Genomic DNA, 16,038 nt, shown 5'->3' on the forward strand with positions numbered 1-16,038 from the left:
AACTTCCAGTCTATTTACTCGTAAGTCTTTATTAGTGTTTCTTTTTAGGGTTCCGTACCCAGAGGGTAAAGCTAAGACTCCTCTATCCGTCTGTCTGTCTGTCATCAGGCTGTATCTCATGAACCGTGATAGCTAGACAGTTGAAATTTTCAGAGCTGATGTATTTCTGTTGCCGCTATAACAACAAATTTAATACTTAAAAGTACAGAACCCTTGGCGGACGAGTCCGCACTAGTTCGGTTTTTTCAATCCATTTTCAAGAAGGGATTTTGGGTCGAATGTTTTTACGCGACTACCACAACAGCAGCTGTGCCATCTTATTTTTTTGACTTTTATTATTATTATTATTATTAAAAGTTCTTTATTTAGATAACCAGGATCCACATATTGTTAGTTACATATTTTGTTTTACTTATAACTAAGGTTAGTAGGTTTATAATACAATAAAATAACAATTAAAATTAAATTGAAAATTAAATTACATTACATTATATTATTATTGTCCGTTCATGGATCACCGCTGAACACCTCCACTTGCGACTGTGCAGCACCGATTCATGTACGGACAGTCCAGTCTGCTCGAGATCATTTTCAGGATACTGTTGGTGCTGGCCCTCACCCTGCGCACCAGGGAGGCACATCTTTTACGCATTGTTGCATAAAAACAATCTACGTGTGCTTCTGCAAACATCCCTGATGCACTACAGTGTCGAGGCAGCCCCAACAGTACCCTAAATGCGTTGTTGTATTGTACTCGGAGGGCATTGTAACCAGTCTTGGTGAATCTAGCCCACAGGCTGCACGTGTAAAAACTTGTACAGTACGCTCTAAAAAGTGTAAGTTTTACGTCACGTGAACATCGTGCAAACCTGCGGGCAATCATGTTTGCTCTTCGTGACAATGCCCTCCTTTCCCTTTCAACGTCCTCATTATCCCTGAGGTTGGCCGTTACCAGATGCCCTAGGTATTTCAACTGATTTACTCTCTGTAGAGGTGTACCATTCAATGTAACTGGGGGCATGTGATCTGGGATCTTACAGCCGGCCCCAAAGACCATGACCTCGCTTTTTTTACTATTGTATAGTAACCCGTGATCCTTCGCATACCTTTCACAAATACTGACGAGTTTCCTCAGGCCACAGATGGATGCGCTCAGCAACACCATGTCATCCGCGTAGCTGATATTGTTTACGCATACACCGTCCACATGACAGCCGACATGCGTGTTACCGAGCGCACCCACCAGTCCGTCCACATACAAGTTGAAAAGAACCGGCGAGGTCAACCCTCCCTGCCTCACGCCGCACTCCTGTCTGTATGGTGTCGACAATGCCCCTGCCCATCGAACTTGGTTGACCTGGCCTCCATACCAGTATTTTAATAAATTAACAATCTCTGGCGGGACATGAACCTCATTTAGTTTGTTCCACAGTATGTCGTAGGAGACCAGGTCAAACGCCTTCGAAAGGTCGAGGAAACAAGCATAAACATCGGTTTTCCGTTTCGTATAATAGTGAACAGTGTGCTTTAAACCTAAAATGGCACTTTCTGTTGATAAACCAGACCTAAATCCAAACTGATTATCATGCAGTTTTATGTATTTACTCAAGTGCGCATCCAGCACACCGTCAAAAACCTTTGCAAGAACAGTTGCTAGCGATATAGGTCTATAATTATTTTTGTCCGAAATGTCACCAGTTTTGTTTTTAACTATCGGTACAACAATGGTTCGTATCATCTCCGCAGGGAGGTACGCGTGCCCAATACAAACTGTGTACAATATCGCTAACAATCTAGTTATGTGTGGACCCGCGTATCTCAGGTGCTCAATGCTGAGCCCATCATGGCCAGGAGATTTACCTCTTTTCATGTTTTTGATAATGTGAGCGATATCTTTAGATGTGATTTTGATTCCTATCTCGTTAATGGGCTCAGCATTGATCCCCTCCCCGTGCGATGGCCCCAAAGGCGATCTTACTGTAAAATGATCTACAAACAGATTAGCAATTTTACTAGGTTCATTAATGCCCCCAATGCTCACCGGGACACCAGCTTTCAAATTCAATTTGTTTGTACTCGACCAGAAAGATCGAAAGTCGTTTCGGTAATGATGTGAGGCGAGTATGTCCATTTTTATTTGCTCCTCATGATTCTGGACCCACTTTAGCCGTGACTTAAAAATCTTTCTAGTCTCACACATCTCATCAAACAGACGGCCTGATCGCGGTCCACCATATGCAGACCAAACTAAATATTTACGCCTGGCCTCCCTGTGCGCACTGGCTACATGCTTATTCCAGCCTATAACAGGTTTTTTCTTTACATATGCACGGCCCTCCCTACCTAACAGCGCGGCATCACACAACGCGGACACAATATTGTTATACAAAGTATCTATAACTTGTCGATGACTTACATCGCTACAGGTACTAATACCACAACAGTGCCGAAGTGCTTCTGGAACGTCAATTAGGCTCAATTTCGCATGACAAATTTCCGCATAATCATTTATTTGCTGCATGTTCCTACTTCCCCATATAATATTATTATTATTTTGTATAATAGGGTTTTCTACTTTAGGTTGCACGCCATTCAAAGTACACTCAATTACCAAAGGAAAATGATCCGACCATAATACATCGTATTCTACATACACTCTTATCACTGAGGAAACGGCTGCCTCAGTGACCACACAATGATCGAGCCACCGCTTACAGCCATGTACCTCACTAATATACGTATAGGTATTTGAATGCAGTCCCAGTAACTTTATGTCAATACAAGACCAGTGTTGTTCTGTACAGAACCCTTCCAGTTCGCTATAAAATGTCTCTGACGGATGTGCGTTAAAGTCACCCATAATATAAACACACTCAGTACTACAACTATCTATTATAGCACTCACCGCGCTAAGCGTATCCGTATAGTCAGCCAAATTAACACTCGAGTCGGTAGGCATATAGACACTCATTACCAATATCGACTTATCGCGCAGCACTATTTTAATTGCACATATACGAGGATTATTACACTGCACTACGGACACATTGTAGAACGACGCCCGCTTCCATAGTAGCGCGACGCCCCCGTGAGGTCTACCGCGAAGCATACCTTTATGTACTTTTAATAACAAAACTTCCGTGAGACATAGACATATTAAATATATTAATAACGGGTCACTCACGTGTTTTAAGTCGAAAACGCTCGACATGTTTTGGGTACTACGTCGGTGGACAGTGTGGACGAACCATTAGCGAATGACGTAGTGAGTGTTGTGTGCAACCCATCATTTGACAATAATGCCGTAAACGAAGGTAGTTTCTCGCCCCCCCTGCCGCCACCGGCGCCCGCGCCGAGTCATCGGGCGCGGAGGGCTGCGGCCCGCAGTCTGCGCCGGTCCGTCACCGTCGACGCAAGCTCCTGATGACGCTCCTCGGTACGGAGTGAAACATGTCGAGCGTTTTCGACTTAAAACACGTGAGTGACCCGTTATTAATATATTTAATATGTTTATGTACTTTTGTGAAAAAAGTTACAAAATTGTATAAGGATGCGTACGCATCCTGTCAAACCATTTTCTACACAAATAGCTAAGAAAGTTCTTAGCTTTCATTTACAACAACCAAGCTACTACAACAACTAAATATTGCAAAAGTCATTGCTCTTAAATATGTATCTTTGTGTGTTATCTGTCGTGGCATCACCGATGGGCCCTACGGAAGACCAGCGCTGGCTTTATCTAGCATTTTGCTGAGTTCGTGATGCACACTTGATGATTTCTTCTTTTCTTGCTGTTGTTGTCTGTACATGTTCGTACTTGTGTTGTGATCGTCACGAATAAATATCTTTTATCTTTATCTTTATCTAAACGTGCCGTACGCCACGTTGCCCCCATAGCAAAATACATTGCAATATTGAAAACCGGTGTTTAGTCAACAAGGACTCCCGGCTTAGCTTAAAAGTGGGGCTTCGTCTAGACGGCAAGCTCCATTGGTTAGGGATTACCGCCGTGTGAACGATTCGATGGCTAAATGAAAATTCTTGAGCGACCAGAATTTGTTAAAAATAAAATAAGTTGTGTCTTTGAGTCTACATTTTAATAAATCGACTAAAAAATGCTAAAAAATCTTCCAAGTCTTTTAAGTCTGGAGTCAAGTTCTTTATTGCTGGGCGACAAGAAAAGACTAAATGCTGATGTTAAGTTATAAGACTTTATATTTAAGTAGTAGGTATTAACGCTGATTTTATAAAGTTTTTCAGAATTTATGAAACAATTCAAGATAGAACTGAACAGTTCGTGTGAATACTTCCAATGATGGCGAAATGAAAAGTGTTGGGCGATAAGAATGTTTTAAGAAAATAATGGTTTAACTTATAGTGGGTTTTAATTCTGATTTGTGTCAATGAGTAAATGACCCGTATTTTTGACATCCTTATCACTTCAGCCCAGTTGGGGTTTTCGACAATTTATGAGTTAAAATTATCTGAGCCAATTTTTACGTGACGATTTCGAAAATTTAAAAGCCTTAATCTTGATCAGTAAGCGTTTTTCTACCTTTGGTGCGTTGAACCATTTTGCGTATAGCTCGTCGGAAAAGTTTGTTTCATTCTCGCAACGCTCATGATTCTAATTTTCTAACCACGAGCCTTGTTTCTTTGTTGTAAAACAAATAACTGTTGTAAAATAATTGTACGAGCAGTATATTATTACTTTAACTTCGCTACTTCAAACTCAGTTTTCTCTGACAAACACATTTGAAATAGATTTCCAGAACAAAGGTTAGAAACGACAATTTATCGTCGGACTCAAACGCAACTTTCTTGGATGAACAATACGATGCTAGCAATCAGATATATCTGAGCGGTCAAGGCTCTCACAAATATCTGAACACACCTCTATTGTCAAGGCGTTAGACTGCGTGTTCAGATATTGTGAACACCTCGGCCGCTCCGATATATCTGATGGTGACTGAACAAGACGATGCTAGCAACAGATTAGTGAATTGTTTATTTCAAAAGAAAAGAGTTGAGAGAAGTTGTGTTGGCAGCAAATGAATTTTACTCAATTAGATGTTATCTACTCTAAGCAACTGCTGCTTAAACACTTGCTATGTTAAACTTTGTACATCTGCTTAGAATAAATTTAAAAGTGGAAAAATTACTGCCTTGGGTGAGACTTGAACTCACGGCCTCTGGATTCAAGTCTCACCCAAGTAATTTTTCCACTTTTAAATTTATTCTAAGCTTAATAGCATCGATCGCAGACGTTTCTGCCTGTTAAAAATTAATTTGTACATCTGTTACAATGAAACAAAAAAAAACCTTTATAAATATTGATATAGACGTCATATACTAAGAAAAGGTGACTAAGGACTAAAGCTCACTGACTCCGTTGGTTGGGCCATCTTGAGAGAATGGATGAGGATCGGAACGTGAAAAGAGCATACCTGGGCCGCCCAGCAGGAAGACGTCCTATTGGATGCCCCAGGTATCGCTGGTGCGACATGGTGGATGGTGGAGGCGGATCTGCGCGAACTTCAAGGCACCAATAGGCGAGAGGTCGCACTCGCACAGGATCGAGAAAAGGGGTGCTGTCTTATGTCGGAGGCCAAGTCTCATTTAGGGTCGCTGAGCCAATGGAGTAAGTAAGTAAGGCCTCCAGTGCCCCAGTCTGGAATAGAACCAGCGTCCTCTGCTATCCCGGCAAGTGAATGTGCCATTCGGTCACCGGGCCATGGCGGCATAGGTCGAACTTTTCCAAGTAAGCATATGCACTTCTTACTGAAGGCGTATGGCGCCCCCTAGCCATCCCTAAATCGATTCCAGCCTGGGGCAACGGGACCCTAGCTATTACTAAGACTCCACTGTCCGTCTGTCCGTCTGTCTGTCTGTCCATCTGTCTGTCTGTCACCAGGCTGTATCTCACGAAGCGCGATAGCTAGACAGTTGAAATTTTCACTGATGATGTATTTCTGTTGCCGCCATAACAACAAATACTAAAAAGTACGGAACCATGGGTGGGCGAGTCCGACTCGCACTTGTCCGGTTTTTCTTAGTATAGACATTTATTTCAGTATATAATTTATAATATAGTAGTGTTTCTACTTGAAATAAAAACAAATTAAAATATTTTCTGCAAATAATTTAATTTGTACTAATACTTCTAATAGTAAAAAAATCTTTATTAGAAAGGTTGTTACTCAGCTAGGAAATAATAAATAATATTATTATTATTTAATATTTTATAATAATATGTATGCTGGTTTTAAGGTATTTATTTATCTATGGGCCAATAGTTGCCTGAAATTAAAGAATTTTATTTCATTTTAGCTAGGAAATACCCTATATTATTACGTCTAAAATCGTATCACACTATTTATTTTATTTCTCAGAAATCTTTACGCACAATAATTATTATTGCGAGCACATTTAATTTACACTCACGCCCATAACTTATCCTTAAAAGCCTTAAGCTACAATAAACGAAAGAAAACGGGTCGAAAAAAACTACCCACAATTTTCCTCATCTGTTGAAACTCGGCGATTCGATTTTTCGGGCTAACAATTGTACCCAGGTCCCCCTAAGTGTATTAAATTACCCCTTATCTAAAGGTTAAATGGTACGATGTCGCGGCAGGGGAGGTCAGGCTAAAGTGGACGCGGGAGGAAAGTGAAAATAAGAGAAGTATAAAAAGCTTTAATTTTGTGACGCCGCAGTTGCAAAAATTCTGTATATCAGCAGATCACGGTGGATTTCCGATTGTTATGTGGGATTTAGTTGCGCTTCATATATTTCAGTAGAAAATCTTATACCTTTAAACGAGCAAGTCTTGTATGTATGTATATTTATATATTTCGGGGATCTTGGAAACGGCTCTAACGATTTCGATGAATTTTACTATATGGGGTTTTCGGGGGCAAAAAATCGATCTAGCTAGGTCTTATTTCTGGGAAAACGCGCATTTTTGAATTTTTATATATTCTCCGAGCAAAGCTCGTCCTCCCAGATATTATATAATAATATGATTTTACTAAAATGGTAAGGTGTTTAATAGGGAACGTTAAAAGTTTTGTAATTACTTGCCATTAGATCGAATTTCTTTAATGTTTTTAAATTAAAGGAAAAATGGAAAACATGTTCACCTGCGGCAGGACTCGAACCTGCGACTATTTGGTGGACCGTTTTGTCTTCCATTACCCAACTATCGATGTCGATAAAAAAATATTGCTAACTCTAGCAAGATTACGACAGTCTTTTGTTTTGCCGCGAAAATTCCGGCCTATCACTTTTAAATAAACTACTATAATAACATCATAACAGCAACCATTATCATTTTTTTAAAGTCAAAAATCGGGTGGGAAACATGTTCTTTCTGGCTTATAAAGGCTTAAAACGTTAAACTAGTTTATCAAATGACACACAATTTTTTTTTTATATTTTAGGACATTTTTACACAGATTGACTAAGTCCCACAGTAAGTGTAAGTGTAATGTATGTGTATATTATTAATAAATATGAATATGAATATGAATAAGCTCAAGAAGGCTTGTGTTGCGGGTACTCAGACAACGATATATATAATATACAAATACATAAATACATAGAATAAACCCAAGACTCAGGAACAAATATCTGTGCTCATCACACAAATAAATGCCCTTACCGGGATTCGAACCCAGGACCATCGGCTTCACAGGCAGGGTCACTACCCACTAGGCCAAACCGGTCGTCAAATATTGAACAAAATCTTTGGATATACCATGAATTCTCGCTATCTTGAAGGTAACTAACTAATAATAATCACCGGTTGACCCCCTTACATCGTCACGGGCTCTTTATTTCCATAACGGCTCTCGAAAATGAGATAATTTGATAAGGAGATTAACCCAGCGTTTATTTTAGATTTTATGACCAAACTTCTCGTTTTCGTATCTCCCTAGTGTTGGGAAAGATCGAGTCTATTCGAGTTATTTTCTAATGGACTCGAGACTTGTTAATAACGCTGATGGCCTAGCTGTAAGAGCGTGTGACTTTCAATTCGGAGGTCGCGGGTTCAAACCCCGGCTCGTACCAATGAGTTTTTTGGAAGTTATGTACGAGATATCATTTTGATATTTACCAATTGCTTTTCAATGAAAAAAAACATCGTGAGGAAACCGAACAAATCCCAATAAGGCCGAGTTTCCCCTCTAGGTCAGATGGCAGATACGTCAATTCTTGGAATTAGTTGTCAAGCGGACCCCAGGCTCCCTTGATCCGTGGCAAAATGCCGTGATAACGCGAGGAAGATGGACTGGAGACTTGTTAGACTCTACCTATATAGTGACTGTTGGATCTTGGGTTCATTTAAACTAGAGTTGTCGCGCCTTGCCAGCATTATTTTACCGCCCATACTTATCATGATTTTTTGTTTAAAATAATGAATAAATTAATTTAGAATGGGTAGCACATCGTAAGTGGTGAATTTCCAATATGACTTGGAACTCCGGTGGCCGTTTAAGAAGTGTAACACTCTTACGGTAGATGTCGCTAGGGTCCCCTAGACCCATATAGTGGGAAGATTTGCTGACTATGGATGAGGTCTTGGTGGCTCAGTTGGCAGAGCGCTGGAGTATCGATCCAGAGGCCGTGAGTTCAAGTCTCACCCAAGGCAGTAATTTTTTCACTTTTAAATTTATTCTAAGCCTAATAGCATCGATCGCAGACGTTATTGCTTGTTAAAAATTAATGAATAAATCAGTTTGTAATATTTTTTGGAATATAATTAATCTTATAATAGAAAAGGTAACACTTAGTAGTAGTACAAAAAATGACCTTGAAAATATTAGTATGATGAAAGTCTTAGATAAATGTATTTAAATCGTAACTTTTATAATCTCCACAGAAAAGACGCCGGTTTTTCCGAAGGTTTTCGACCCTCAAGTCTATTTTAGATACTCGCGTCCTTTCTGAACACCTTTTTTTATTAAATACTTGAATGACAGTTTCATTGGGTAGTTTTACTACAAAATTTATCCGGTTTAGTACTAAAATTATGATAGTTGTATTGGGTGGGTTGAAAATTGAATTGGTTTTGATATTTATTGGAAATACTTAAAACATTCAAACGGAAAGCCTGTTTTGAATGTTGCTGAATTTATAGTTTAGATATAAACACAAAGTATTTCATCAGCAACTATTATAATTTTTTTATTATAAATGACGAATCTTTATAATTTCAAGTCGTTTTGCAAAATGATTCAGAAATTCATTTACGACTCAAAAGACTTTAGCCTTTTAAGTACTTACTATCATAATATTATAAGTCAAGCCCTTCTAATTTAAATTCTCTAGACTCGATTTTTGCCAACACTATTCTTCCTTGCATAATTTTTATATAAAATGGGGAGAGTGGGGCAAACTGAAATTTGCGCCATATCCTGTTGGCTAAATGACTTCTTCCGTTAAAAATGGCTTTATCGCTGCGAAAAAATTTGCTTGGCTTGCTTTAATTATGTTTTGTTAGTATAATATTGTTTTATCTTTACGTTTATTCTTTCTTTCATCGTTTGCTCTTTGCACGGTCATTATTAGAACATGAATATCTCATGAATAGTACCTACTATTCATGAGATATTATATATATTCGTACATACGCACCTACGTATGTACGAATATATATAATATATTTCTACAGACCTATAGCGAATTGTAAGAAGGGGCGGCGACTTTTTGGAGCGATTCACTAGCGACGCAGCCGCGAAACAGTATCGATACCGTCACAATGATGTCGCTGGTCATACGTCATATACCCTCGCACACGTAAACACGATTCTGCATTCCTACTATCTTCTGAACGCAGCAAAAAGTCGCCATTTTTTCTTTTTATCCTACCGACTGCGCCAGTAATATCAATAATTTCGACAAAATTATGAATGTATTTTAAAAGTGTCCAGTAGGGAGCATCCATGAACAGAATAGCATAATGATCCTCCTATTTAATAAGTACAAGAGTTCGAGCGGTGATTATTTTCCTTTTTTCCATTAATTATACAAATTACATACCTGTACTGTTAGAAGTATTTGTGGCGTCCCCACTAGCTGCCACTGTCGACGTAATCTAACAGATGGCGTTAGGGAGCTAGAACGCAATTAGCTAGAAACCTACATCGCGCTTACGAAGTTTCAAATGTCACTTACTATATATACTCCTTCTGACTAACTCTCAGTGGACTTCGGTCCCCAGGCATAACACCCGCCTGGAGAGAGTACTCTCTAGTGGCCCTCTCTCTACACCTACCACATATTAAAACAAATTAAATTATTTTTAGAAATATAATCACATCACATCACGCTCACGCTAGCTCGGAATCAAATGGATGATTCAGTGAGAAGGTCGAACCATAGGTACTGTTCTACCTTAGGGATGGCCAGGGGGCGCCACAGTCTTCAGTAAGAAGTGCATATACTTGGAAAAATTCGACCTATGCCGCCGTGGCCCGGTGGCCGAATGGCACAGGCACCTGCCGCGGTAGCAGAAGACGCTGGTTCGATTCCAGCCTGGGGCACTGGAGGCCTTGGTCACTTTTTCTTAGTATATGACATTTATTTCAGTTTACAAACCTGAAGTCTTATGGAAGCGGCTCTGTAAGCTCTGTCAGCTGTGTTCTGGGCTTGGCACGTGAATGTCTGGTTGTGGTGAAACCTCCTTGGCCGTAGGCGAAGCGCCGACCTGAGATGAAAAATATGAATTAGACCGGTAATTTTTATCACCGCGGTCATGCAAGAGAACAATCTCACACCTGAGAATGCCGAATACCGGGCAAAGTGGAGAAGATTGAGTAGGAAAGCGGACCCTGGCGCTAGGCCTGGAAATTGCTAGGTCGAAGAAGAAGAGACCAGTAATTTTATACCTACCTACCTAATCTACCTAGAATACGAACCTAGAACCTTGAGAACCTAGTATAAGTTTAAAATGTATTATACTTTTTTTGAAAAAAAAAACAGGAAGTTTATAACATTTGTTATTCTAAGTCAAAACTTTGTGAGGAAACTTGCATTCGATCAAAATGCGGTACGATCGCAAATCTCTTGACTAAATGATTTTGATACGCAACGGAGTTATAATAATAGGTATGCCGAAAGGATTTTTATTTGTCTTATTACTCCTTACTAATGACATCACTAACCTGGCTATATGCCTGCTCCCATCAGCCATTTGCTCAGTAGTATACGTTACACCCTGCACCATCACTCCCCCGTCATGATCCACCCACGTTATCTATAAAAATATCACAGATATAAATTAAATATTACTCATTAACGGTCTTAACGCTGTTATGATTCGTAAACCAATAGTAATAATTAAAAGTTTTTTCCATTAGAGGTAAAAATAAATTAAAGCAAATAATTTGAACCTGAACAAAAATAGCTTCAGCTATATTTTCAATATACCTATTTATTGTTGTGTTTTGAAATTGGCAAACTATCCAACCAAGCAAACTCAATAATCTATTAATATCTAGTGAAGTTCAAATTAGTAATTTATTAAAATTTTAGGGACTATAGTATATGCAAAGTAATTCGTAGATTAGACTGGTAATATGATTGTTAACGTTTTCATCGAACGAAAAAAAAATTTTTTTTTCGAAATTTTGCATCTCCGGGATAGGTACAGTCGCCATCAGATATATCGGAGCGGCCGAGAGACTCAAAAATATCTGAACACGCACCTAGCGCCATGACAATAGAGGCGTGTTCAGATATTTGTGAGCACCTTGGCTGCTCCGATATATCTGATGGCGACTGTACTAGCCCGTCATGCCATAACGTAAAGAAAATTTTATAGTTTTTAGGATTCCGTACCCAAAGGGTAAAAACGGGACCCTATTACTAAGACTCCACTGTCCGTCTGTCTGTCACCAGGCTGTATCTCATAAACCATGATAGCTAGACAGTTGTAATTTTCACAGATGTTGCCGCTGTAACAACAAAAACTAAAAAAATACGGAAACCTCGATGTTCGAGCCCGACTCGCACTTATCCGGTTTTAACTTGACCCCTTCATCTCTAGTAGAATATTTTCTGATTCTGTTGTTTATGTCAAATTTAGAAATAATCCATTTCCTCAGCACGACGGTGGACCTGGTGGACGACGGTTGAAAAAGACCTAAAAGAAGCGCATTTAAATAAGGACGTAGCGCAAGACCCCGCTAGATGGAAATTGAGGACAAGGAAGGCCGACCCCAAGTAAATGGGAACAGGTCTAGCGGGAAGAAGAGAAGAAGAATCCATTACCTCAGCAGGAGGCTTCCCTCCTGTCGAAACACACTCCAAGTTGACTTCCCTGTCTTCAACCGCTAGTAACGTAGAACCTTGGAGTATCTTCGGTGGCTCAGGCGGTACTAGTACTACTAGTCGCGCGTATCGTGATCTGATTGGTGGTTCACCTGTGAACAAATATTTTTATAAGCAACTTAAAGAGGCATGAGCTTTCTCTGCCAAAAATGTGGGAGGTCGTGCCGCTCACGCATCGGCCTCCGCAGTCCCCAAAACCATTGTCTAAACAGCAATGCATAAATCGTCTGCAATAGACGCAAAGGCCTGATGATGAGGGATTGTTTGGACCGGTCTCGCCATTACAGTATTTTATCAACGGGAAAATTAAATTGTTCATCCGCACTGCAACTGGCAACGCCAATACTTAATTAAATTTCATACCCCCATTACTCTCCATACTATTTTAAGACCAAAATAACAATCAAACGTAATGCATTTCCTATCCATTTATCCCACAGATAGTTTTGCGTGTGACGTTAATACGAATTGTCGTAGCATTCCGATTTACAAACCTGTAAAGTTTATGATATTGATATTATATAATCGCTCGCGCTGATCGGTTCACGTGAAATGTGTTAGGTAACTCGACACAAACAAAATATGAAAATGATACGATATGATATGATATAATTCTTAACACATTCACTGCCAGCGAAACCTAGGCGCTACGAGCTTGGCCGATAACACGATTTTTCCCGTTTGTAGCGAAAAGCACCTACGAAAAGAGAACCCGCCTAGAGGGTCGCTAATTAAATAGTGAACGTAATAAATATAAGAGCCTCGGTAGAGAGTATCATTTCGTTCCATTTGGAGTTGAAAGTCTAGGTCCATGGGGTCCCAGCGCGCATAAGTTGTTTGCAGAAATCGCGAAGCGTCTGGTTGACGTAACTGGCGACCGAAGAGCTGGCGGCTTTCTCGCACAACGTATCAGCATTGCGATACAGCGGGGAAATGCCGCCAGCATTTTTGGTACAATGCCTCAAGGGCCTATTTTAGATTTAAGCTAGTTATTAATTTCGTTTACGTAGTACCACTGTATATATCTTGTATCTAAATAAATGTTTATAACCATATGTTAACAAATTGTGAAATCGGTACACTGCTCCAATTATTTCGCGTCAGAATCCGGTATCCACCGGTATTGCCCGTTTTCAACCGATTTTGTTTACCCTTATTTGTGCGAAGTGGAAATTGGAAATTTTAAAGCAGCTTTATTGGAATAATGGGTATTTAATTAATTTATTACCGGACTGTGAAATAATAAAGGTTTTTACGGTATGTCGTAAACGGGAATGTGATAAGCTTTAATAAGTATGAATAATAAGGAGTGAGTAATGTATGTGTCGGTTCAAGGAAAAAGGGTCTTTAGGCTGCTTGTTTTAATAGGGTTTCCTTTTCTCCGAAAATAGTAGTAGTAGTAGTAGTAAATCACTTTATTGTACAAAACAAAAATTGTTAACATGAAATTCATATTTTAAAATGAGGACAATTCGAACGTACACTCGCATCAAAATGATATTTGAATCATGTTATCGTGTCTTGAAACCCTCGCAACACTCAGGATTACACTTTTCGAACCACTCGCGTTCAATTTTGGAACCGTGCTTAAATTTTGGAATATTACACTTACTAGGGTTAAAAAAAACCATTCCCCTTTTTAAAACAAATAAGTATTAATCTTCCAAGGGGGCAAAAATAGGGTTCAATGTTTTTACGATATGTACGCAGACAAATTCTAAAGCAGAAGCAAGTTTTATCCTGAACAAAGCTTCTGTCTTCTTCTTCTTCCTCGCGTTATCCCGGCATTTTGCCACGGCTCCTGGGAGCCTGGAGTCCGCTTGACAACTAATCCTAAGAATTGACGTAGGCACTAGTTTTTACGAAAGCGACTGCCATCTGACCTGCCAACCCAGAGGGGGAACTAGGCCTTGTTAGGATCAGTCCGGTTTCCTCACGATGTTTTCCTTAACCGAAAAGCGACTGGTAAATATCAAATGATATTTCGTACATAAGTTTCGAAAAACCCATTGGTACGAGCCGGGGTTTGAACCCGCGACCTCCGGATTGAAAGTCGCACGCTCTTACCGCTAGGCCACCAGCGCTTATAAATATATTATTTACAATGCGGACTAAAATCACTTACCCCAAAACTTATACTTTTGCATTACTTAGCTAAATCTCTATAATCCACCCTCAAATATAGTAGCCATTATCTGTAACTACAGATGAGTAATCAGGGGTTCAGATTATATAGAACTTATATTAATTAAATACAAATTAAATAACATTCTATGAAAATATTTTGATTCAAGTAAACACACTACTATATAAACTATAAACCGAAAAAAACGTCATATAACGAAGGAAAAAATTACCAAAGACTCCAGTGTCCAGAGCTGGAATCGAACCAGCGTCCCCCGTTTACCGGACAGGTGCTTGAACCACTCGGCTATCGGGTCACGGTGACATGGGTCGAAATTTCCAAGTATATCTGGACACTGGAGGCTTTGGTAATTTTCTCCTTCGTATGTGACAGTTATTTAGGTTTATAAAACTTATATTAGTTTAGTAATAAATGAAAAGCGGAAAAAATCCCTGTCCCGGGCGAGACTTGAACTCGCGACTCTCGATCACTAGCACATCGCTCTGCCAGCTGAGCTACCGAGACTTCACTCACACTGGTATAAGTAGTAGTAGTAGTAGTAAATCACTTTAGTGATAATCACTAAACTTATATAATATTGTCTTCGGTTACCGCGATAGTTACTCATGAAATAAAACTATGAAAACGGATTATATCGCGTATATTGAATTTATAATACATCCCGACGTTTCGAACTCTAAACTTATAGTTTCTGCTTAAAACAAAATTAACTGGGGTTTTTAGTCACCTGCAATAATTTACCATGTGAATAAAATAGGTCATACTAAGCAACCTAAGCAACTTTTACTATGGGACCAATCCCGAAATAACAAAAAAAAATTCGGTCAATATAAGTCAAGTGAAATAATAATAATAATAATAAAGCCTCTTTATTCCCATATAACTTATAGCTACATGATACATAATTTAAATTTAATCTTTTTTTTTTTTTACTTAAATTATAGGGACCCCTATTGTAGGGTATAGGCCTCCTCCAGATTCTTCCACCTCGTTCTGTCCTGGGCTACTGTTAGCCAGTTTTTGCTGGATACTTTTATAATATCGTCCGCCCATCTTTGTCGTGGATGTCCAATTTTTTTTTTCCCAACCGGACCAGCCCATTTGGTAGCGGCAAGGGTCCAGTCCAGTCAAGTGAAACTTACCGTGAATCATTCAAAACTCTAACTTTACTGTATTGATGTTGGTATGAATTTATTGAGTCTTTTTTAAACGCAACTCAAAAGACCTCGAGCCTCCTAATCCGAGACCCCGTCAACATTTTTTAAATACACTGGTATCGAAAACAGTAAAGATATATACAGTAAAGAAAATAAGGGTTATTGACGTTATTTTATGCTGTACCCAACCCATGAATTTTACATGAAGACTATGCATTTTAATTTTTTCGCATATTATATTTCAGTACGTCATTAACGCAGGCAAAGTTAGTTATGATATTTTTAGACCCGTTCACATTCTACCCCCGATGGACTCCGTATTTGAGGTACGGTCAAGGAATTAAATTTCAGTACCATTTTGAAAGAAAGAAAAGTAGTAAAAACATTTATTTAACGCC

General features: G+C 39.2%; 1 protein-coding gene and 1 non-coding gene across 2 annotated transcripts in view; one reads left to right on the forward strand and one right to left on the reverse strand.

Moving 5' to 3' along the window:
* Positions 1-16,038, reverse strand: part of LOC134751871 (irregular chiasm C-roughest protein-like) — a 177,258-nt gene that overhangs the window by 41,349 nt on the left and 119,871 nt on the right. The window contains exons 5-7 of the mRNA XM_063687396.1: positions 12,278-12,429; positions 11,170-11,261; positions 10,604-10,712 (exon numbers count right to left, since the gene is read on the reverse strand). Of these exons, the coding sequence (XP_063543466.1) occupies positions 10,604-10,712; positions 11,170-11,261; positions 12,278-12,429 (353 nt within the window). The remainder of the gene's footprint in view (positions 1-10,603; positions 10,713-11,169; positions 11,262-12,277; positions 12,430-16,038) is intronic.
* Positions 8,582-8,654, forward strand: Trnad-auc (transfer RNA aspartic acid (anticodon AUC)). Its single transcript has one exon. It is a non-coding gene; the product is annotated as a tRNA-Asp (tRNA).

Source organism: Cydia strobilella, chromosome 23 (assembly GCF_947568885.1).
Source record: "Cydia strobilella chromosome 23, ilCydStro3.1, whole genome shotgun sequence".
Lineage (NCBI taxonomy): Eukaryota > Metazoa > Arthropoda > Insecta > Lepidoptera > Tortricidae > Cydia > Cydia strobilella.